This window comes from Strix uralensis, chromosome 5 (assembly GCF_047716275.1).
Source record: "Strix uralensis isolate ZFMK-TIS-50842 chromosome 5, bStrUra1, whole genome shotgun sequence".
NCBI lineage: Eukaryota > Metazoa > Chordata > Aves > Strigiformes > Strigidae > Strix > Strix uralensis.
In genome coordinates, this window is record NC_133976.1 from 31,245,184 (window position 1) to 31,270,876 (window position 25,693).

Consider the following 25,693-nt stretch of genomic DNA (forward strand, 5'->3'; position numbering starts at 1 on the left):
AAGAAGTAGTAAGCTGAGTTACCCTAAGATTTCCTAAGTGAATTCATTAAATTTACTATTACCATATTGTCAGGTAGAACAATGAATACAGGCAGAGATTTTCTTGAGAAGAGAGGGTTTAAAAATTTCAACTATTTCATTTGGTCAGTAGATGAATAAAACTGTTCTCCGGAGAAGTGTAAAAAATGATCGGTACAGGGAAGGTAATTGCACTGTGCTGATTGCTGCTTCTGGAAACACAAGAGCAAAGACACCTTTAAGAAGTTCAAAAACCACAAAATTATAAACACTGTAGGGATAAAATTTGTCTTTCTTTTCACAGTATGTATACTTAACTCCTGGAACTCAGGGCATCACTGATACTGAGGAGAATTACTTGGATATAAAATACTGTCTTTATTTGTTTATTCTTCCTGCCTTCTTTTCCAGGACAAATTGCATCAAGTGCTGATATACTGGCAACTGTAAAGTAAGGGGACTTTAGCAGTCATGTTATACCTGTGTATCTCCCTTGTCAAACTGAAGCTGCATCTGAGTCTATGTGTACTTAAACATACATAGAGAGAATTAATAAAAATATATTTGATATGACATAAATACCAATCATCAGATGAAAGCAAGAATAAATTAACTGTATACTAGGTGGTAAATACGGGGGCATTTGCTCAGTGCATCTGCTGTGTAATAGATGTGCTATTCTTTAACATAAAGTCCTTAACAAGTGTTTGAATGATTTTCTTTAAAAAAGTGGTTTAAAATAAAAGATAAACTCTGATTAGTAGGAAATTCCCATTAATTTTCCTTTTTATACAAAAGGTAGTAATCTGGTTTCATGGTAAGAGTAGTGTCTGTATAGTGATTCTGCAATAAAGTAGTCATTTAGTGAATATAAATAAATGAAATGCATGCTAAAGATGAAGAGGGATAATTGAGACCGGTCCCCCAAATCAAACAAATATCATATTTTTGTGTCATCTTGATAATAATATCCACTAGTTTTTTGCAATACTGTTCTCCTGAACTGCTGTTGTGTTACGTAGCCATTGCATGTCACTATATCAGAACCACAGAGGGAAGATTTAGGGAGATTTATAAAACTCTGCTGGGTTTGAACCTCATTCTCTCCAAAGTAAGATATGCCTCTGGTTTAAGTTAATTCTGAGCCTGAAATTGCTTCTTTTGTGGATTTAATTTTTTATTGTGTCTATGTTGTTTAGCTTGCATATTGATAGCTAAAGTGATACCACTGAATTCATACCTTTCTGGAGTTAAATTTCAGTGAAATAGTTTCCAAAGGCTAGTTCAATTTTTGTAGCATCCATAGAAGCTAAGGCTTTTTTGAGCATTCCATTTTAGACCAGCAATTAAGGCAGTTAATGTTATAATTGTTGTTGTTAGCCATGTACTAACCTTTTCAAACTCTCTAATCTAGAAAAAAAAAATTGCCATTTTCTAATGTAGTTACAGTTAATTAATTTCTAATATGGGCATTTTTTTCTTTCTTAATTTTTGTCCTTTGCTTATACAGAAATTTTATGTCATGCTATGATACTGCTATCTAGGAAAAAAATAAGTGTTTCATGGTAGCTTAATTGACTGTAAATAAAAGAACTATTATTTCTTCAATGTTAATGTTGAATCTAGCAATACATGTGGAACGAGTAATTGCATATTACCCAGAATGCTTTTCCAAGTTGCATATAGTCCATAAGAAGCTTTTATCTAAAGTAAATCAAGGTTTTTTGGTGTGTGTGAAATAGAGCATTTCCTGTTTTTTAGTAATGAGAAATTTACTTAGTAAGATTTTCCATTGATAACACTGCATGTGCATTTATGAACTTAAGAGTTTTTGAACACTTGAATATCTCATATTGAATGTAGTGGTGTTTGATTTCTATTCTAAAGAGAAGTTGACAGAGCAAATGATGCAAGCACTACAGCACTCTGGGTCTGAGTTTATAGGTATTTACATGTCTAAGTGTGTGCTAAATTTTATTCTAGCATCTAGTCTTAAAGTTGATGATAGTAAGATTAGAAAATTGCAAATGTTCTTATATGAATTAACGATATAACAGTAATCTAAATGCTGATTTTTGTTGGTTCTGTTGTTTTTAAGGTGAGAATCAATGTAATTTTTGCCATTTGCAACCATAGTTGCTGGTTATTATAAGTAACAATAATATATGCTACAGGACATGCCTCTGTAATTTTTTATATGTAATAAGTAGGCTAGAAATTATGAATAACTCATTCTACTATGAAATTACTGGGAATCCTTTGTTTTTAAATAAAAGGAGGAAAGCAAGGGTGTATGAGCTAACTAGTACCTTATAAAAATTGGGAGAGTTCAGTAAAACATCTTGAGACAATTAGAAAAATGAGATTTCTAGTACACAGAATTTGAATAAGCAGTAGAAAATATGAATCTTTCTCTCCTTTTCTAACTAGATACAGTATATTGTGTTGTGCACAAGGGAAAAATATCCATGTGCTTTATAAAGCAGTAATTCATGCTGAGTGGATATGAGCAGTCATTGAGAGAACAATTGATTTTACAGTATTGTAGGCTGGAGTTGGAAACTTGGGCATTCATTGTACTATACACTATTAAAATTTATATATAAAGTTCACATTAAAATGACTGTTTTAATAGGAAAATATTTTAAAAGTGAAACTTGACCATCTTAACTGCGGAAGAGGACTTTTTTTACCAGCATTTCCAAATCAGTTGAAGTGTGAAATCTCTATATAGGTGAAGTAAATAGAATAAAATATTAGAAATTACTAAATATTTTACCTTACTGTGTTTAAATAAGTTGTTAAGAACTATGAAAATTCTTTAAGAGCTTTGTTATTTCTGAGAGTAATGTGAAGTGTTTAGTCAGTACTTTTTATAGATATTATTTTAGCTATAATATCAAAGTCTCAAGCTTTCATGGTATTAAAAAAAAAAAGAATCATAGAATCACAGAATCATAGAATAGTTTGGGTTGGAAGGTACCTTTAAAGGTCATCTAGTCCAATCCCCCAGCAACAAACAGGAATATCTTCAACTAGATCAGGTTGCTCAGAGCCCCGTCTAACCAGACCTTGAATGTTTCCAGGGAGGGGGCATCTACCACCTCTCTGAGCAACCTGTTCCAGTGTTTCACCACCCTCATTGTGAAAAATGTCTTCCTTCTATCTAGTATAAATCTGCCCTCTTTTAGTTTAAAAACATTAGCCCTTGTCCTATCACAACAGGTCCTACTAAAAAGTCTGGCCCCATCTTTCTTATAAGCCCCCTTTAACTATTGAAAGGCCACAATAAGGTCTCCCTGGAGCCTTTTATTCTCCAGGCTGAACAACTCCAACTCTCTCAACCTTTCCTCATAGAAGAGGTGTTCCATCCCTCTGATCATTTTTGTGGCCCTCCTCTGGACTTACTCCAACAGGTCCATGTCCTTCTTATGTTCGGGCCCCAGAGCTGGACACAATACTTCAGGTGGAGTCTCATGAGAGCAGAATAGAGGAGGAGAATCACCTCCCTTGACCTGCTGGCCACACTTCTTTTGATGAAGCCCAGGATACGGTTGGCTTTCTGGGCTACGAGTGCATACTGCTGGCTTATGCCCAGCTTTTCACCCACCAGTACCCCCAAGTCCTTCTCTGCAGGTCTGCTCTCAAAAGAAGAAATGGTGGCTTGTTTGCAGTTGAGATGAATGTGAAACTTGAATCGAGGAAAGACATCAAGGTAATGATGCAGTTTGATGCATAATTAGTATGAAATTACATTGAATAAGTTGCATTTGCTGGCCTGACTAGCATGGAGCAGGAAGAACCTGAAGTTGCAAAGAGAATGGAGATTTCCTTGTCACTTACCTATTTGTTACTTTAGTAACAAATTAGAAAATTTTGAACAAATGTGGAGTTAAATATTACATGCTCTTCCATCATTACCAACTTGACAAAAGAAAGGAATTATTGCTGCTGTAGCATGATTGACTTGTTAGCTTGAGGAACAAGGATTAATGGAGACCTACATGACTCAAGACTTTAAGATACAAATGCTCTAAATACAACTTAAGTTCCTGCATCTAGTATTTTCCATTGAGTTTCTGAAGGAAGCTAAGACAGTGTCAGGGATGGGGATAAAGGTAGAGCTTAGCTGGTATGTGACTGGGTTAAAATTTGTCAAGTGCTTAGGAGAGAATGTCGAGATCGCAGGCATCAGCCGTAACACAGAAGTAAGAGCTAGTAGTCAAACAAACTATTACTAAACTGGCTTTTTGTAAGAGAAGGATACCAAACTCAAATTGATGTAATTAATTATTTTTTTAAATTAAAGAGCATAATAATATCAGAAGGTAAAATGAAAGCAGTTGCTTTTTTTTTTGAATGTTCTCTCACCAGAGGTAGCATAACTAATTAAGGTGTGGCTCTGTTAAATGTGTTCCTCAGGACACAATATGATTTTGACCCTGGTTGATGCTGTCAGTTTGAATGGTTAGTTATTAGGATCACAGAGGTAGAAGCAAATGTTGTTTGCTTTAGTAACAAGCAGTTGTTTTGCCTGTGGACAAAAAGCAAATTATTTCAGTGGTGTAGTGTGTTTGAAGTCTTAGAGAAAACTAGTCAAAATGTTTGTCAGTAAGCGTCAGAACCAATAAGCCTATCCCTGATCAATTCTTATTGCCCGTGGTGGTGATGCAGTGAGAGTTTATTTTGTGCTGTAAAAGGGAAAGAAAATGTGAAAATAGTTTGGCAAAGTCTTGTATTGGAATATTTTTAAACTAGAATCTATTATTTAAATTAAAAAAGCACATTTATTTACATATATAGTGACTGTGAGATTAAACCAGTCATCAGCTCAGATATTATTACTTATGATAAATAGTTTAATTGATAGGGTAGCCTTAGAAATTGTGTTAGAGACACTGGATCCTACGAACTTCAGGATGCAGGGAAGTTCTTTTTGTAGTCTGCTAGAGCCAACTTTGGTGCATTGTAAGACCCAGGGGGGACCTCCTGTCCTGGTGCGATAAATGTGCGATTGCTGTTGTTCTGTGTCCCAGGGGTCTAGCAGTGGCGAGGCTAAGCACGCATCCTGCATAGGCAGATGCACATGCCATGCAGTACATACATTTGACTGGCCACACAGATCAATGCAGACAAAAACCAGTTTCTTTACCAGCACCAGCATAAGTGCACCAACATGAACAGCATGGATAGCCTGATCTTGTTCCCCCCATCCAACTGATCAGGATTGAAGTTTGCTATTGCTCACATCCAAACACATCCACAACACATGGGTTTTAGACATTCAGTAGTTCCACTGAGAACTGTGCCTCAGGCCCCAGTTTCCTACAGTTACTGGCACACAGAGCTATGCTCCCCCCAGACCTACAGTCCCTCTTGAGTGACTGGCACTGAGAAATCTCATCCACAGAGGTTCCAGTTCAGCATGATGTTCTCCAGCAGATCATGTACATAACACACAGACTGGAAAGCATACTTACACAGAAAATAGTTAGAACTAGAATTTAATGAGATAAGACAGACTGTGATGATCAGGTACAACACTTGGCCAGACAAATGTACTGACTGGCCACTGGCTTACATGTGAGTGGCCCCTTTTCCCCTTATGTTTTCCTTAGAATCATAAGATGGTTTAGGTCAGAAAGGACCTTTAAAGATCACCTAGTCTAACCCCCCAGCCATGGGCAGGTACATCTTTCACTAGATTAAGTTGCCCAAAGCCCCATCCAACCTGATCTTGAACAATTCCAATGATGGGGAATCCAAAACTTATCTGGGCAACCTGTTCCAATGTCTCATCACCCTCATTGTAAAAAATTTCTTCCTTATATCTAATCTAAATCTACATTCTTTCAGTTTAAAACCATTACCCCTTGTCCTTTCACTACAGGCCCTGGTAAAAAATTTATCTCCATCTTTCTTATAAGCCCCCTTTTATATATTGAAAGGCTGAAAATAAGGTCTCCCTGGAGCATTCTCTTCTCCAGGCTAAACCACTCCAACTCTCTCAGCCTTTCTTCATAGGAGAGGTTTTCCATCCCTCTGATAATTTTCACGACCCTCCTCTGGACCCACTCAAGCAGGTCCATGTCCTTGTGCTGGGAGCCCCAGAGCTGGACACCGTACTCCAGGCAGGGTGTCACCAGAACAGAGTAGAGTGGTCAAATCACCTCCCTTGACCTGCTGGCCACATTTCATTTGATGCAGCCCAGGATACAGTTGGCTTTCTGGGCTGCGAGCGCACATTGCTGGTTTATGTCTAGTTTTTCAGCCACCAAGTCCTACCAAATCCACCTTGATTCTTTCCTCTTGCCTTTCTTCCTTCTGCTTAAAACATCCCATAATAAATTTTACACAGTCCCCACATTGTTTTTCCTCTCTGTCCCAGAATAAATCTTAACACCTCTTTAGGTAATAATCACCTTTAGCTTTTAAAGTGTTTGGGGAGACAGTTTCTTTCATTGAGTCACCTTGGTGGGTTTTAGACCAGTCTAGTAATTCTGGAATGGTCTCAAGAGTGTTGATCTAGTGCACTTTGTTTTCACAGGTTATTTTATTAGGGTTCCTTCACCTATACCTATTAGGGTATTTGCTACATTAGAATTCTAAGATAAACTTTATGAAATATTTGAGAAAGTTGACTCTAGTTAAAAGGAAAAAATGTGTTGACCCCTCTGCGTTTACTAAAAGATAAGCCTCTGTAAATGCATCTGGCTGCAAAAAAAATCACATATGTCCTTAGGTTGTTGTTAACACATCGTTAGAACTCATTGACACATCAGGAGGATGCTTTGAATGCTAAACACTTACATAGATTTAAAAACCGGTCAGATGAATTCATGAGAGAAGAGTCCATGAAAGGCTGTTAAATATGAAGGTACATGAAAGTTCCTCTGGATGAGGAAGTCCCTGAGGTCTGGAAATTCAGGGAGATGGTAGGGTGTGTTATGGGAAAGTGTCGTGGAAAGTCACCCTGGTCCTATGCTGTTCACTAGGCATCTTCTGTTGAACATTATCAGACAGGGTACTAAGCTAGTCAAACCTGTGATTTGAATATAACTGTCATTGTATTCCTACAATGTACAAGAGGAAAGATTTTCTGGATCATCAGTTTCATACTTATTTCAGAAGGAGGAAGGTAATTTGAATCTTTTTTTCACAGTGATGGATTTATTCTAAAATTTTTATATTCCAGAATAAAGGATGCTAGTTATAGCTAGTTACGTCTCCATTGGAAAAAAAGAGGGAAACATTCTTATATTCAGTTTCACAGTCTGTTGCTCTACATTTTTGCAAAATCATGCCATTTAGATATGTAGAAGAAGCATCAAAATGAAAATGGCAGAATATGGAAAAAGGCATGTAAGAAATTCCTAAGAATTTAGGCCAAAAAGTAGACTGACTAAGTATATTTGAAATAAAGTAAGGCCACATATTGAAAAAGTATGGAAATAGCTGTCTGCATTATGAATATAGTTCTAAAATTTAGAAATGTAAGAGTCCTAACAACCTACCCAGACTATAGCATCTCTGCTATAGAAGAACTCTTTGAATAATTTAAAAAGGAATAAAAGGATATTCCTGATCAAAACTTTGGAGTAATTTCAGCTAAAATATTTCTGCTTCTCTGAGCAGGTTACACTGCATGTATAGTCTCTGGGGATATAGTTCCTCTGCAGAGTTATTCAGGTTGGAAGATAAGTCATCTAGTTCAACCTCCTGCTCAAAACAGGGTCAACTATGAATCAGATCATGTTGCTTATGATTTTGTCCAGTTTGGTCTTGAAAACCTCCAAGAATGGAAATTTCATAGCATCTCTATACAACTTGTTCCCAAGGTGTACACCTCAGTAACGTGCGTGGCTTTGTCTTCTTAGTAGCCACCTCTTAGATACTGGAAGGCTGCTACTTACTCCTCCCAATCCTTTTTTACAGGCTGAACAAACCCATGTTGGCCTAAGTCTCCAGCCTTCTAGAACCCTCTAAGTGGCAGTCCTATCCTCAAATATATTGACTGCATCCTCCAAATTACTGTTGTCAAATTGGTAAGGATTTTTCTCCTCCCCCAGGTCACTGATAAAGATGCTAAGCAGGTTAAATCCCAGAATAGACCCCTGGGGAACACCACTTGTGACTGGTCTCTAAACAGGACAGATTATTAACCCTACTCTTTGAGTGTGGAGTGGTGTTGTCCAAACTACCATGACTAGTACTGTGTGTTTTAGCACCTTTGTGTGTACAATCTAGGTATATGAATGTGGGGTCCTTCCAAGATAATCAGGACTGGTGGGAGTGATATTAAATTAATGTGCCTTTCTGTGAGAGTAATAATGTTCAAATGCACTTGTACCCAAGCCAGTAAAAGCCTTCAAGTGCTGCACAGTATCTTTAAGTGTAGATATATCCCCAGAGACACAGCAGAAAAGCTCTGTTTTTACATACAGACACCTAGTTGACTTATTCAGTCTCTCTTACTTCCAAGTTTTCACTGAGTTTTCAGCTAGTTTACTAACAGTTTTTAAATGGGTTTTAAAAAATCCTTTTTAAAAAAAAGTTTCTGTTACTGTATTCTGTCTGCCTCTTTTGCATCAATAAGGATTTTCATATGTAACTTAAATATATTAACTTGTATAACTTAATATAAAATTGAATAATTCTTGACTTCCATCTTTCCTCTTCTTAATTTTATTGGTTTTGTTTTCTTTGTTCTCCCCTCTACTCCTGCTCTTCCTTTTTCTTCAAGCTTTTATTCTGTGTGACAATGATTGGCTTCTTTTTTAGTGGAATACACTTGCTTTGGATATGATTTAGAACAAACTTGAATACATTCCAGTGTCTTTTGTTATTGCCATAAAATGGATTTTTTTAGTTAATCCTTTAGAACTAATTATTTTTAAATAATTTTGAGGCTTCTAAAAGCATCAGTAAAAATTTCTGTGTCTCTGGTAGTGTTTAGAAAAATCACAAACCTTAATTGGTTATTAGTGGCATTATAATTGATACTGTTAAGCAGCTCCTGGACTTTGAGCTCTGTCTTTAATTAGAGTCAGTAATGTCTCCTTCCCTCTGAGATTTCTTTATGAAAGTATTTTATTTAATAACACAGTGTTATCAGCTTTCAGTTGTCTTCTGGATGAAACCTCCCAAATGACACTACTTGTTGCATCTGCCTTCCTCATTTTAGCCAGAATTTCCAAGCATGCTCTTCTTCATTCCTTAAGCATTTACTTCTTTTCACCTTCTAATAAATATTTTTGTACTACTTGTTTTACAATTTGTATTGTAACATTTTCCTTGACATTGGGTGAATTATGACTCATAAGATACGGAAATAATAATTTGTCTCCTAAGCATGATTGTTTCCTGTTGACTTCAGAATACTTGTAAGGTCAACCTTGTCCTTCTACCTCATTCTTGTTAAGTCTTGTTTTCATTTGAAATTTCTAGATATGTATATTTCATGGTATCTTCAAGCTCACTTTTTCCCCCTGGCTGTTCCTTCATGTCTTTATCATTAATTTTTCTCAGTTTTTGATAATACTGTCACTCCCTCGTGTTCAAAATTTGCTTCCAGCTACTGACTCATCTCTTGCTACCTTTAATTCTCGTGTTACCAGGATTGACTGTTAGACCCAGTCTCTTAATTAGTTCCTTTTCAACAATCTTTCCTGTATCTTTCCTCTACCCTACTTTTCTCCTTCGCCATCATTAAAACTACTTGTAGCACCTCTTTGTTTATTCAACTTATTTTATCTCATATTTATTGATTTGATGTTGTTACAAACTTGATCTTTTAGCAATTTTGTCCTTTTTGCCACATTTTTCCAGCTCTCTTCTTTTCTGTTTTGTTCTAAAATATTCCTATCATCCTATGTTACATTTTTTTTTTTACCATTGATTTATCTACCATTGAGTATTTGCAGTTTCTGATTTTTTTGCATATGCAAAAAAATATTTATTTGTAATACTTACATGGTCTGCACGCCATTTGTTAGCAACATAAGATAAGGTTTGTAATCAACCATTTTTTGTTTCAAATATTTTTTTTCCTTCCTTAGACTTTCTCTATATTTTCTGCATATTTATGAGATAGTTTCCCCACTCTGATTAAAGTAAACCCCTATTCATGGGAAAGTAATCTCATTATGCATACAGTTTGGCATATTTAATGTAAGGGTTCTAGCAAGAAGAATTTAGATTATTTTATACACATCCAGTGTGATGGAATATTAATTTTGGGAAGAGAAAAGTAGAGTTTGGTGCCAGAATGAGAAAAGAAGAGATGCTGATAGTGGGAGAATGATGTTGCATGACATACAAAGACAAGGAACTTTCACATGTAAGATAATTGAAGAAAAAAAAATCTTCAAATGAAGGAGACAAAAGGAGGAGGAAGACAAGCTGAAGCCTAAGAAATCCTGTAGGAAGATAATTGATAGCTAGAGATGAATAGCAGAAGCAGGCTTTTGCAAACTTTTTAGGTCAGGAGGAGTAAGAATCTGAGGGAAACCTGTATTATTTGTGGTATCTTAGAATAAAGTAATTTAGAATATATTGTATGGCATATTACTTTTGTTTGTAATTAGATAATATCTGAACATACAGAACATTCCTTTGCTGGTACTGAAAATTCTAGACTATCCAATATTTCTTTGATGGATATTGAATTATTTAATCCTGAAACAGATGTTCTACACAAAGTATTCTATTCTAAGCATTTTAAATAAATAATATTGTTCTTTTCCCATTTTGTCTTAATTAAAAATATATGTAATGTGTTCAACTAAATGAATGACGTACATTGTCTTTAGTAGAGCTATGCATATGCAAATTTTTGAGGGCCATCAGTCAGATAGATAGGTTCATGGGGTTGGGCTTTTTATCATCCAAGGGCATGCTTCGTAATATCCAAAACACCTGAACAGCTCAGAGTCTAGTATCAGTAGTTGGAAGCAAATGTATGTATGTCAAGTGTGTCGAGTCAAAGCAATATAAAATGGATTTATATAACTTAATTTTTCTCAGAAGCTATCATTGTATTGCTGTTTACACAATAGTCTGACTAACTAGACAAAATAGCTACCTAAGTAATAGTAAATGTTAAAGTAAGATTAAATCAATCAGAGACTATAATTGATAGTAACAGTTTGATTTAATGTAATCCTTTTATTACCTGATATGTAAAGAAAGGCATAGCTGATTACCTGTAGTTTAATGATGGTAGTTTCTTTACTATAGTGAGACTAAATTTAACTGGTTGGTTTTTATTTTGTGTAGTTATTAGGCACTTTGCACTTAATCTAAAAGTTTTATCTGCCATTTAAATGTTAGAAAATACAAGAATAGATGATTTTCATCATATGGTTCTGTGTTCTATAAAATCATTCCACCATTATGTCAAAGTCTTTCAGCTGTCTTTAATAGTCTACAGAGAGTAACCCAGTTTCTATGGTGCTATAAAGTATTCAGCTGTATGTTTTTAGGTTTAGCTGAAATTCATGCTAGACAGAAACAAAAAGACATTATAAATGTTAACAGCAAAGAGTACAATTTCATACAAAAAATTAAGAACTTCTGACAAGATTCTGCTCTCCAATGTTGTTCCCAACAGCCATCTCAAGGAATGTGACTTGTACTCACATGCTAAATGACAAAACTGTAAACCTTTTGACCTGTAAAGTGTAGTGTATGAATGCTAAAATGCTTTCTTTATAGAATCTACATCTGTATAGATGAAGACTATCATCACTGCTTTTTCAAAATTAGTATTAGATATTTGTCTTTGAGGTTTGTCTGTCTTTGACCAGTGCAAAGCCCATGTTTATTCTACTTTTAAAAGGAACGTGTTCCTTCTTCTCTATTGAGGTTCTGAAGCACAGCTAATTGTCAGGAGAGTTTTGAAATTTGTTTTCGTGTTTCCTAATTATTGCGTTTGCTTGAAAAGCAGCATTCATTTTCTACTCAGTTTTGTGTTGCCTATGCTGTTGCACACCTTGCTTTGGGCACACCTCACTCCTTTTTTTGTCTTGCAGAGATAATCTTCCCATTTATCTATCCTTCAAGGTCTAGTGATCCAGATGGTGTAATTGCTAGGCTTAAAAAGATGAACAAGGTAATTCACTGTTGTGATGTCACTAGAAACCATGTTTAGAGAGTTTAGTCCTTAAAAAAGAACATAAATAGGTTTATTTTTGCATCTTGCTTTCTGCCTTGTCTTCTGTCTTCTATTGATAGAAGACAGTCTTATTGCCCTATTGGCCCTTGTTCTGGCACCTAGCTCTCAGGTCATTGTAAATGCTGGAGAGTGAAGTAATTGCATGGTTCCATAGGAGTCCAATTCTTATTTGCTTTTTCATCTGCAGCAATAGTCTGAAGTGAAGGGATCACCTATAAATACCTTGTTATTAACATGGGACCCTTCATGTTTGCTTTCTTATCTGTTTGAACCTGAGAGCTGTCTGTCTACCTGGCTAGCAACAATGTTGTCTGATCAAATCCACACTGTGCAAGTACTGACAGGCGGTCTCGGGGTGATATATTATGCCAAATGTCATGGAAGGATCCTATCCTTGCACTGGTCCTAGGAAAGAGTGTAAATCTGCATGACATATGGAGATAAAGAGTAAAGATGGATTGGACTGTCAGAAGGAATCAACCTGTATATTTCATGACGATGATTGGGAAAGTAGTTGTCTTGTGTGGAGATTTTGAAGCAGAAAGCAATATCTAGGACAGGAGCTATAGCCTACCTTGATCCTTAATTTAGCACTGAGCTATGGACAACTATCTCCTGTATGTACAGCTGTCCTCAACACTTCTGTTTTCCACTTGAGCCCTAGCCAGGACACACAATGAGAACAGTCCTGTAATCAGAGTAGTGCTTGGAACTCAATAATCTGTAGATTTTGGTAGTCTCTTGAATGGATAATTCTTAGAAGGAATAATATGATTATTTACCATGACTGTTATATTCTTCTAAGAAGTTATTTCGGTATGGAAGTATTTTTCCATATACTTTCCTTACTTTCCTTTCTCTATTTTAGTAGAGAATTTCTATTAAAGGAAATACTGGTTTGTGAATGAGGTGTTATGAGACTGTATACTTTGAAAGGGTAGGAGAGAATCAGTGTATTCAACTTGTGGGGGAAATCCCAAATTTCCATATGAGAAGGGTATATTTTGTAGAAATATGGATGTAAATGGTCTTGGATCAAGAAGATACAATTATTATGATGTTTAATATCTTGTTCTTTTCCCCATTTATTCTAAATTGCTCTCCACACCTGAATACATACAGCATGTGTCTTTGTGATTCCCAAAAGCATTATGGCTATTTGGAGCACAGTGTGAAATTGTCATCAACATTAATAACAAGCAATATCTACGTAAGAGTAAGGCAGATGGAGTTGTTTTCCACCCTTCTAAACTGTAATGTTAAAAAGAACATCAGCTATTTTAGGATTAGGAATAGGCCATCTGCCCAAATTGCTTGCCCTTTCAGCTTGATCTTACTTCCATATTATTGTTATTATTGTCATCTGAATGTCATTAAATTTTTATGCTTTATTTCCTTGAAAGATACTTCATCTCATTAGCTGATAAGTTTTACACCAGGGTTTTCTTTAAGAATTCCAAGTCTTTCTTAAATATTTTTTTTTTTTGCTATTCAAATATTTTGCCTCCAAATATGATGTTTGCTTGATAATTTTCTTATTAAGTCAGACAACATCTGTCCTTACTGGCAGTGCTGGAAATGATGTGAAAATCTGGCAACAATAGTAGGAAATAAGCAAAGGACCCCCAGGGATCATGGAAGGGAGAGGAACAGAACATTTGCATCAAGGCAAAGAAAAGGACTTTGGGAAAAAAAGTTTAAAAATAATTGAAGCTGAGAGATTAAAAAAAAAAAAAAAAAAAAAGAACAAGTGAGAGAATTGTAAAAAGCATTTTTTTTAGCTGCCAGAGGACTTCCATTTGTAGTTTTCAGCTTTGTCTGAAACTACAGACAAAGTAGTATACATATTATGACTTAATAAAAGATTCAGTTGCTTTGAAGACTGTTGATTTATAGTCTTGAATGTCTTTGTGGGATGAGCATTATACTTGAATGTCTTTGTGGGGTGAGCTTGAGGAAGAATTAAACATTTTCCAATGGAACTTTTAAAAATCTGAAATTGTTGGTTCAATGAATATCAGCTGTTCTACAAGAATGTCAACATGGCTTATCAGCATTTTGTTTCAGGATTTTTATTAATTCATGTTGTGTAAATATTTGTATTGCTTCTGTCACAATAATTTGGAAAATGAAAATGCAAAGTTTTCTTCCTAAATGTCTGAAGAAATCATATAAAACCATTTTAATGTTCCAAGAACACTGGAACCTTCTCCCCCTGCCCCTTTTTTTCTAAATAGCAATGAGCTTCATTAACTGTAAAATAACATTTTAAATCAATATCAGTTCCCATAAAGTAGCTAATTTTCTTTGGAATATAATGGAATTAATTTCTGTATGTGATTATTCTTTCATAGTTATGTTCCTAAACATAAGCCCTGGGATACAGGGTTGACGACCTATGGAGAGATAGGAGGACATGTGTCCTTTGGAGCAACAACTGAAAGTCAGGAGGGGTGCAACCAAAAGTTTTCAAAATAAAGCTGGATATATGTGTCTTGTTATAGATTTGTTTATGTCATTAATAATCACAGTTTGCAGGTTATTTAAATGGTTAGTCAAATAATAAATAGGATAACTGTAAAGTGTATAGACTTTTTGTAGGTGAACATACTTTCCTTTTTTATGAAAAAAGATATTTATATTCTTTTCTTGGCATTAATTAAATGTAAAAATTAAATTTTGTAGTTGTAATTCCTAGAAATAGAAATTAAACAGTCATAGTTTTTGTTTCATTTGTGTCTGGTAGCTCTGACAATTGATCATAATTTCTTAGGCAGCCAAAGGCAGAAGTGATTTGTCCATTATTTGAAAAAAATAGTCCAGATTTATGATCATTTGCAGTCTTTCTTTTACAGTTGGCTTCTTTGAAGATCAGTTTAATTCATTTTTTAAAATTGAAAATGGGAAGGCACTTCAGTATAACTGCAGCTTTATATCTCTCTGAGAACACTGTAGTCAAGTAGGTAGATGTACACTCCCTCTGTTTAAAGCTTTTCTCGAGTGTTCAAAATAACAAGTCTTTTAAACATGTTGTCCAATTGGCTTAACCTTATATCTCTTTTTGAAAACCCTGGCTGTAGAAATGAAACACTACTTAATGTAAGCAGAAAAATAACATAACCATAGTCAGTCATGTACCATAGGGTCAGTTTTCATTATTCATTACTGGTTCTACTCTATGCTTATGCTATTTACATTGATGCTTGTACATTTTGTCTCAGAATACTGAAGTGCAGCTAATCATGGACAGAATTAATCTGATACATTATGTTATTTTCACACTGCCCTATAATACAAACATTGAAGAGGACTCCACTCCTTCAGAATTTTTATTGAACCTGAAGTGAATGTTTCCAAGCACAGTTCTCACTAGATGGGTTATGGTCATGTATTTTAATATTCCAATCATCATTCCAAATCTTGCCAAGTTTCAGTAATAAATCAAATTGAATAAATGAGTAATTGCAATTCTCTTGTTTGGTATCCAACTTCTAGAGTTGTCATATAGATAAATGAAGTTTGGTTGTTTTTTTTTTAATCTTTATAAACCTTGACATCTAGGTTAGTTTTTGTTCTCAGTTTCCTGTGTTATGTTTACTGAATGTTTAGATAATCTTTCTCTTGTTTTGATAATCCTTCTCTTTTTCTGTTGTAGCTTAGCATTTTCCCTTTGGGGAATTGACATTTGGACCTTTTCTCTAAGTTTTTTAGCTACTATTTGGAGTTACGATTTCACATAATTGTAGCTAAACCAGAAACTTAAATGTACATATGTAAGTTAGCATTTGGCTGTGTTAGCTGATGGAATATTGGAATTAATTTTTGTAATTTTTTTACCAAGAAGTAAATTTTTTTATAAGTAGTACTTTTCAGTCTAGTTGCTGATAGAAAGAACTAAGGTAACTGAATTAAAAAAATTAATTAAAAAAATCTTTTCAGTCTTATGTTTTGAGTATTGCCTAGCCAGGCATTTCAAACACTCACATTTGCCTTCTCTCTTTCATTAGTAGCATGTTTCAGAATGAGGTTTGCTGTCAAATGCCAAGCTAATCTATTTCTGAGCTACTATTTTCTGGTTTGAATAATCAGTAAGTACTGCTTTTAATGCATTGGATTCCTGAGAGAAAACTATTTAAAAGATGGAAACACAGGTGTATAACAATGCTTTTCTCTGTCTGAGGAAATTAAATATAGCTCATTGTCAGTTCCTACTTCCATGAAAGAGAGTAAACATCCAAATTAATAAAGACAGAAAAAATTTAGCCCTATGCCTTGTGTAGAAAAAACAACCTTCCTGTAAATGAAGAAATTATTAAAAAGTATACTATAGCACTATTAGGAAGTTCTTCCTATACTTTTTCAATAGATTCTACTTTGGTGAAATAATTGTTGTTAGACTTTTTTTTGGCATATGTCTGTGAAGTCATGTAAGCTAAATAAATGTAGACTAAGCTATTAAAGCTAAAAGGTGGATTTATTACTTCCTAAGGACTCTCAGGTTTATGGAGTAGTATATTTGTGGAAGGAACAGATATCCATTTTTACACACAGCTACACAAGAATCCTACTGCTCACCTGTAGCTTCTTTGGGGATTTTAACATGAAGAATGTCTTTGGTCGTGGAGAAATAATGAAACTTTTTAGAGATTTATTAGACTAATATCATGGAGATATTTCTGTGTAGGTATTAAAGATGTTATGTTTATATGGATAGTAGGGGGTTCGCAGTACTACCATTGAACACATTGCCATGAGTTTTACAAGATACTGCTCTTGTATAGTAGATAAAATAATGCAATACAGACATAATGAAATAACGGTCTTCAGGCAAGGTAATGTTGCAAATAGAACAGAAGTACTTCACACACTCACAAATGTGTATATAATAAAAGGATCAACCCATTCATTAATAATATACACATTGAAACCTGATTTAAGTGGGTTTAAATGGCCTCACCTCCAACATGCTTTTTGCCTTTATCATGTTCTTACAATAAATAGAATTTGATCAAAAATATCACTAATGTTTCTGTTAGAAACATGTACAATTTCAATTTAAAGGTATTTAAAACCTCAGTAGAATACTGAAGAATTGTGATGCTGTTGACATACAAGAATAAATGGATGTTGATACTAACTTGAATATGCTAGTAAGTAAGTCTTTTTACTAAAACTGCAAACATTTCTTTCCACAGATCCTTTGGTAAGAGTGAGAACTCTTTGAAGGGATATCCCTGATCTTATTATTGCAGTTGTATTCCTTCTTTGTACCACATCAGTTAAGCACCCCTATCAAATCAGAAATGTTTTATTCTCTAAAACAATAAAAATTCTGTGATCTCATAGCCTATTGTAGAGACAATGTTGACCTTGTTCTTATGGACATTTTCCTAGTATTTCTTAAAGTTTCACTTTTGAGTGGTAGCAGAGAAGGCATATTTGCAAGAATAAAGAATATTACTCAATTGTGGTTACAGAAGAAACATCTTGTTATGCTGAAAACAAAAGCTTAGCATATTCTTTCAGAGATACTTTCAGAGAAATGAAGGTATAAAGTTGTAAAATGGCTTATTCAAGTTCATGTGAGAGGAGGATTGCAAAGCTACTTTAAGAAAATGCAATTATATTTCTCTTTTTTTGGAATATAAAGGAAATAATTCACATCTTAACAATTAACAACAGGATAATCCATTTCTTCTTAACATGTAGGGTATATTTTCATTTGATATCAGTATAAAGTATAGAACAATTCAAATATTTGTGAGCTATATCTAGTTACATTTCAGCTCTCAAAAGTTTAGTGTGAGAATTCTTCTACAGAAAAATGCATTTTATCTGTTAACAAAAACTTTTAATTAGATATTTAAAAAAAGTAAATAAAGCCTGTACTTATTCTGTGAGGGGAAAAAAAATCCTCCTATCAGTGTTCTCCATTAGACTTGTATTTGCATGCTGTTTTATAACTTCATGCGGAAATGGTTTTGCCTGAAAAAAAATGGATTCTCATTTCTAAGCTCTAAGAGTTGTAAGTTCGAGGTGTAGCTTCATTTCAAAGGTAAACATACAAGATATACCTACAAGTGCTTGCTGACAAGTAGTCTCTGCTTGGTGATGGGCCCCGTTTGAGCTACCACCGCTCCAGGAACAGCTCCACCCCGGGAGCTGTCCGCGGTGCTGAAGCCGGTCACACCATCTCAGCATTCCTCTGCTCAATTTCAACGTACCTTTATGTGTGATAGCGATTCATCAGGTTTGTAAACTTCCCTCCTCAGCTAAACATATCGACTTGATGAATATCCTAAGTTTTGGTAGTTTAAAATTAGTATCAGGTTCTTCTTTCTGCCTTTAACAACTTTGAAAATTATGTAATTTAAAAATCGTGGGATTTAACTAGAAAAAAAGGACATCTTTAACATGAAAGTAAGTTATTCATTAGTACTAGGCAAAAAAAAAAAAAAAGAAGAGTGTAAAAGTTAATGTGTAAATACAAGTAGCTCTTCTGTTAATGTCTAAATACAAGAAGTAATTCTTTTTCTACCTGCAAAAATTCTGTCATTTGTTCCAGAGAAATTTGTTCTTCAGCCATGTCTAGAAAGATAAAATGTGTATTATTATAAAATTTAAAAAATGTTAAAGTCTACTAAAGGCTTACAATAAGTGTTTGTTACTCCTATTCTTACTTTGTAATTCAAGCTACCTATGCATTCTGTGAATATTTACTTCCTTAAGCACAATATTCAGTGATAATCTCTTTTTTCTTCATTCTTCCTATTTGGTTTCATATATATGAACCAAAATAACATAAACATTTTTCTTTTGCTTTCTTTGTCAGGAGGTACAACGTCTTTTCATTAGGTATCTTAATGGTCAGATGTCTTTTCTCTACCGGGCTTAGGAGTCACTTTTTCCATCATAACAAAATGGGGTTTAGTTTCTAACTGATCAACATTCTGATCAGCAGCTTACTGTGCACATTTACTGCTCATGGGCCCAGCCCTACTCATGTGAGAACTTTAGCTTCAATCAGGTATTCATTATTCTTTTCATTTTGTTTCATTTCTTTTCTACAATAGTGTTCCTGTCAGTCATTTATTGCTTGTTACATTGTGAAAGCTGAGAAGGTTTGTAAACTAACCAGTTGTTATTGTTGAACAGAAGTGTGCAGGTCCAGAAAGAAAACCTTAATATCATTTAAACCGTTCAAGCTATCTGAGTTCCCTTTATGGCCAGCTGAAAGTTTAGACATTACTATTAACTGAATTACCCTTTTTACTGAAGACAAAACATTGGATCTACATTATTGGAGTCTAAACATTGCATTTAGTTTTCAGGCTTCTGGGAAAATACCGAAGCAGCTCAAAACTTGCTGTTATCAGTAGCTAACAATGTATTTCCCTATCAGTCTTATGTCTCTTTCCCACCCTCCTTCTCTTTTCTTCCTCCCACAATAAGCAACATGTAAAATATGGTTATTATTATAGTTAAGTAGTTTATAAAAATATTTATTGTGTGGTTTCTTGCAGTTATACAGCCTAAAACCAGCAAAAATATCTTATGTGCTCAGATTGGCATTTTCACAGGAGAATATGTAAGGAGATATTTTATTAGACATTAGAACGAGTTTGTTTATTGTCAGACAAGAGCTCCCAGAATGATTTTTTAGAAACAAACAAGCCAAAAACTATTTTGATTTTAATCAAAAATGTATTTTCCTCATAAAAAAAATTCACATACTCACTGTGGCTACTCTACAGAATTTGTCCATTTCATTACACCATGTGTCAACCCTAGTATATCTGTTCACTGCAAAAACTCGTGGCTAGTGTGTGTAATACAGCACAGGAGGAGGTATTGCTCAGTTCCACTACTTTTATATAATAATTAAAAAAAAATTACAGAAAATGTTCTTGGCTATTTGCACTGTATTCCAGACTTAAAAGTCCCATGAAAGTTCTAGAAAATGAAGTTAATTGTATTTGGTTGGTAGAATACCCTTAGAAGCCAGTTAGTTAAAATTCTTCTCTTATTCTGAGTCAGTACATATTCCCATCTATCGGCAGCAGCAAAGTCCAGGTGTCTAGTTCCTAAAAGAAATACTTTTACTTGTTGCCTTTTTATTCAGCACAAATGCAGTCATGTGCTTTTTATTTCAGAAATTAAGTGATATACTGACATATTTATGACATATTGGTTGGTACACCTATTACAGTTGCTTTTACTTCCATTGCTGTGCTTTTTTCTTTGCCCATGTCCCAAAGACTGATCAGAGGAGGATAAAGCTCATTGAGTGAAAAGGATTGTTTCTTCAGGTAATTCTTTAGATAGCTGTGTCCAACGTCATAGTTCATCTCTTGTGAGATGCAGCTGTAGAGATATATCACAAAGATGATTCCCAAAAGAGCACCAAGGCAAGCAAGGAATCCTATTATGTTGTTCTTTTCATAGCCTTTCACTGCCAAGTCCAGTCCTTTTGTGGTTACATTGACACATTGTTTCTTATTCTGTGAATACGTAGTGGGAATATCTATACAAATTTTGTATTCAGTTGATGGATTTAGATGTGTGAGATTATATACCTTTATATCAGATGGTATTCGAGCACTCTGTGCAGCCTGAGAGTTTTCAGCTTTCAGAAAGGCTGTCCATCTAACACTGGACTTCAGAATTTTAGAACTTGCTTTCCATGAAACCAAAACAGAATTAGATTTTATATCTTTTATTTTAATATTCAAAGATCCATTACTGTCCTGAGGGAAAGAGCCATCCACTTTAATCATGACTGACTTTAGGTCAGCCCCAACTAAATTTGTTGCTATACATGTGTATAAGCCACTTTCTTTTTGTGTTACATCACTTATGTCTAACGTTCCTTCGGAATGAATGTAGTATTTATTAGAAATAGTATTAGGCAAAAGTTTGTGTCCTGATGGTGTTATCCAGTAGATTTCAGGTTCTGGTTCTGCTGTTGCTCTGCAATGTAAGGAAATATGGCTGCCAGTTTTTAAATCCAGAGTAGATGGAAAACTTTCAGGAGCTATCAGGGGCAGACAGATTTCCATCATTTCCCGGAAGTGTATCTGTCGCACATTCTGGCCTTGGAATTCAGGAGGGTCTACACAAAACAGGGACTCTGGCTCCATGAAGCGAATGTTTGTTTTGTTCATGTTAATCCAGCGGATGACACAATCACATCTAATAGGATTGCTGTGTATACTAACTTCTTTGAGGTTAGGCAAGGATTCTATCGTACTGCGGTACAGAGCACTCAGCGCGTTGCTGTTGAGCATGAGCGATTCCAGTTTAGGAAGTCTGTAGAATGCATTCGGATGAATGTATGATAATCTGGGGTTATTGGTAGCTTCTATTTTTCTTAAATCTGGCAAATTATCAACAGCAAGACTATCTATAGAAATCAGTTCAGGCATGTTATTAATTCCTAACTCTTTTAGGTGCAGCATATTGCTAAAATCTCCTCGTCGTATTCTGTTAATGGGATTCTTATTTAGATCCAGAAATTTAAGATTTGTAGCCTTTTGAAGAGCAATGTGGGGTACTCTAACAAATCTGTTGTCATAAAAGGAGATGCTTTCTAAATTGTCAAGGCCAACCAAAGCATTATCTGGTATTTCAGTGAGATTTATGCCTGCTAAAACTAGGCTGCGCAGGTTGGTGAGAGGCTTAAAGTTCATATCTTCGATTCTGATTATTGGGTTTTCTCCAATCATGAGAATTTCAAGATTAGGAGTAGCTTCAAACCACTTCCTGTTGATCATTTGCAGACCATTTGAATTGAGATGAAGTCTGAGAAGATTATTGAGGCCTCTGAAAGCTCCCGGTGCAATCACAGAAAGCAGATTATGATTAATATAAAGCTCTTGTAAATTGTGGAGTCCAGAGAGACATTCTTCAGGGAGTTCAGTAAGTTTGTTTTCTTCAAGGTACACTGAAAGCAACTGTGGTATCTTTCTAAGATTAATACTGGTCACTGAGGATAAATTGTTCTGAGATAAATCTAGACCAGTTAAATTCACTGGGAGGTCTACTGAATGTTCAATTTTTGCAATATTATTAGTCTGTAAAAGTAGAACTTGTGTGTCAGCAGGCAGTCTGGCTGGAAAATTAAAAAGGCCTAAATCATTACAGTCCACTGTTGGAGCCTCCATATACACAGACCTGGGGGTGAACCATGGTCTGATCTCACATATACATGACTCTGGGCAGTCCGCTTTTTTTCCTACAGCTTGTAGTAGTGCAGTGGTAACTAGGCCAAGTAGAAAATTAATTTTGAGTTGCATGTCCTTCATCTTAGCTCAAATGTTCAGAAAAGTAACAGACCCTTTAGTATTCCACAGTTACGGTTTTGGAATTCAGTATGACCTGGTCAATTGATAAAACATACACTTGCATTTGTCAAATGATGATCGTGAAGGACTTTCTTCCTGAGGATAAGTGATAAATTTGTAACCAACTTGTCCAGTAATAAGAGGCATTTTGTGGAAATGAAGGTCACTCTGTCCTTGATGACATAAAATTGATAAGCTTTGTGAAGATGAAGTATGTATAGATGGTCATAAGAGATTAAGCAATTCATTTATTTTGTAGTATTAACTTCAAATCCCATGATTAGTGTTTGCAGGAACGACAGGATGACCTAAAATATAAGAAGAGGAAATAATTAGTATAAGAAACTATAAAGTTATAAATTAATTTAGCCATCTTTTGCTCTCTAATGTTAATTATTACAAGTAAGAAAAGAAAATGACTGTGGTGCCTAGAGTATTGTAGTGGTATCCAGACAGCATAAATGAAGTTAATATAGTAATATATCTTTAGACTTGTAGCTTGTCATACATCCAGTGGAGCATTGCTCTACAAAAAGATGAAGATCCACAAAGTATAATGCAAAATATATCAGTGAGATTTTTCTACATATTTTATGCTCCTTTGAAATATTTTCTTTTTTCTTTCAGTTATTACTAGAAGCAGACTGAGTTTTGTTGGCTTTGAAAATGTAAACACTGAGCAAAATCCTACAGAGAATGAATATTTACCTTTTGAACATGAAGTTTTTAAATATAAAGAACATAATTTATGTGTAATCAAAGAAAAATGGAATGGTTGGATTAATACACATTCCTAATGATGACATTCTTAGGCAAGCCTGTGAGATACTTATGCAGAAATATACAAAATGGATGATCTGCAGGTTTTATTATTTTCTAATTCTTTTTGTAGCTGCTGTTTAGGAAGAAAACTTGGTTTTTTTCTTTAAAGCAATAATTAGAAAGAAACATGTACCTCAGAATAAATAGCTTGTCATCTTGGCAAATTCAGGCTAATTACTGGCATACTTATTTTGTCTTCAATAACTTCAATTACAAGGAATGGTAATAACAGAAAAGTGTCTTTAGAGTGATAAGAAGGAAAAAATTCTACACTAGCAATTGTTTCTTTGGTCTGTAGTTCTGCAAGAATCTGGAATTTGCTATGAAGTTGCAGATTGTTTTCATGTTCCAAATTATAGTAAAGACTGAAACCTTAGCATCTTGAAGCATCAAATGTGTCCTCTCCAGATTTTTGGTATGTACTTGGGTTTTACGGAGAAAAAAAAAATCCTACTTTGAGTGTACATTGTGTTCCAAGCCATATAATTCAAAAGCTTCTGTCTTTTCATACATGACGTAGTACACATTAACTGCTTCATTTACTTCAGAATATAGACTTCACACTAACTTTAACCGGACTTTGTCTCAGAAGACTGTCATAAGATACACATTTATGCCCTTTCTCCCCTTGCCTCTAGTGTTAAAATTCACAGTGACATTATTTATAAACTGTAAGATGAGATCAATGCTTCACTGACATTGATAAATAACTTTTGAGGAGTTGCTAGTATAGATAGACAGAATTGCAAAAGTCAAGTCTCAAAATTTGGATTTTAGGTTTTCTTTCCAGGCCCAGGAGGATTGGGCATTTTGACCACATAGTCATTCCATATCAGCTCAGAGGAAAGGTGTTGGACCATGTTGGGTGACATGAGCATTGGGCCAATTTGGAGTACATTTGGCAAGTCTTTGAGGCTGTTGTTTGTGTTATGTACATTTAAGGACATTTAATATTTTATTTTAACAGTAAGTGTATTAATAAAGTGAACAGACAATGTGTGAGATAAACATACAGAAAACATTCTGCTGTTTTGAGGATTAATAATATGCTTTCATGCAAATGGCCCAGTTTATACTGAAATGCAAAGACATACTGAATGAAATAGTAGAAATGTAATCTGTTTCTTTGTTCTGGGAAATGGGGTGAACTTGAGACTTGCAGAAAAATAAAGGTTTACATTGGATGGTTAATATCTATAACTTGGTCTTAATTTTGTCACCAGGAGACAAGGTGATGCACCTACACGGAGTACTGTCCCATTTACTAAGGAACTCAGTAGAAATCCTTCTATGCTAAATGCACCGTTGTAATTTACTACATAGGGAGAAAAGAGGATGGCCATGGGAGGGATTTTCTGAGTCATGTTCTTGATTCAGTTTCTAAAGTACATGTCCCATTGACTTATGGGATTTTATTTGGATTGTATACTAAAAATATATCTGTAAGCGTGACAAATACAGAATGTATGCTTCTAATAATTGAAAGGTCATTGGAAATCTTACCTGAATAGTAAATTAATTTAGATTCAACAGACTGCTAGTGCAGATATCTAATCTCAGCATTTTGATTCCACTGTGATGATCAGGGACTTCTGCTCAGTAGAGGCACTGGGAAAGTATTCTGAGGAAGCATAACTACATAGCTGACCTGGTTTTCTGCTCCTCCCTGGACATTTGCTATTGGCCACCGCGAAAGAAAGGATGTGGACCAAGGTGAACTTTTCATTTGTGTCCCGGATACCTGAGAGGCTGTACAAGTTGAGCACGTAAACTACTACATTTTTGTGTACATAGAGCTAACATACCCCTGGATTTGAGTTTATACTGCTCCTGAGTTTATACTTAAGCCTCTATGGGATTCTCAAGCCAAAACCAAGGGCACCAGTGGACATTTTCATGTCATATATATTAGAGTGGGCTTTCTGCAAAAGGCAGCAAAAAAGGTGAGAGATACAGGTTGAAATTCTTCTGGAATTAAATAATCAGATTTAATCTGATGTCTTTTCTCTTTCTGGTGAATGCTTCAGCTAATAAGCCACCTGCTCAAGTTCATATGGTTTTCTAGCATAAACCTTCCTTATTTTTCCAGTTAAAGTGCTTCTGCCTTGTGTAAAATATCGTTCCAAAATGCGTTGTTTCAGTTCAGAAAGATTTTTCATTTAAATAGTGGCATATCTATGTATTATTGTTTTGCATGAAAATTATTTGTTATTAACTGTCATTCAAAGAATGTTTCTGGAGTAGTATGGACATCCATGGTGGCTTATGAGATCATAGAATCATACAATCATCCAATCATAAAATAGAATATCTCAAGTTGAAAGGGACCCATAAG

General features: G+C 34.9%; 2 protein-coding genes across 6 annotated transcripts in view; one reads left to right on the top strand and one right to left on the bottom strand.

Annotated features, from left to right (window-relative positions):
- IMMP2L (inner mitochondrial membrane peptidase subunit 2) overlaps window positions 1-25,693 on the top strand; it is a 487,583-nt gene that overhangs the window by 191,330 nt on the left and 270,560 nt on the right. Inside the window, exon 4 of one of the 4 annotated variants that reach the window (XM_074870293.1) lies at window positions 24,945-25,084. The exons of the other annotated variants lie outside the window; for them this stretch is intronic. Coding sequence (XP_074726394.1) covers window positions 24,945-24,993 — 49 coding nt within the window. The 3' untranslated portion in view covers window positions 24,994-25,084. Of the gene's footprint in view, window positions 1-24,944; window positions 25,085-25,693 lie in introns of those variants that run through there. 4 annotated transcript variants of the gene reach the window in all.
- LRRN3 (leucine rich repeat neuronal 3) overlaps window positions 19,679-25,693 on the bottom strand; it is a 35,989-nt gene continuing 29,974 nt past the window's right edge. For both annotated transcript variants that reach the window (XM_074870287.1, XM_074870288.1), the window contains one exon: window positions 19,679-22,844. In XM_074870287.1, coding sequence (XP_074726388.1) covers window positions 20,371-22,497 — 2,127 coding nt within the window. In that variant the 5' untranslated portion in view covers window positions 22,498-22,844 and the 3' untranslated portion in view covers window positions 19,679-20,370. The remainder of the gene's footprint in view (window positions 22,845-25,693) is intronic.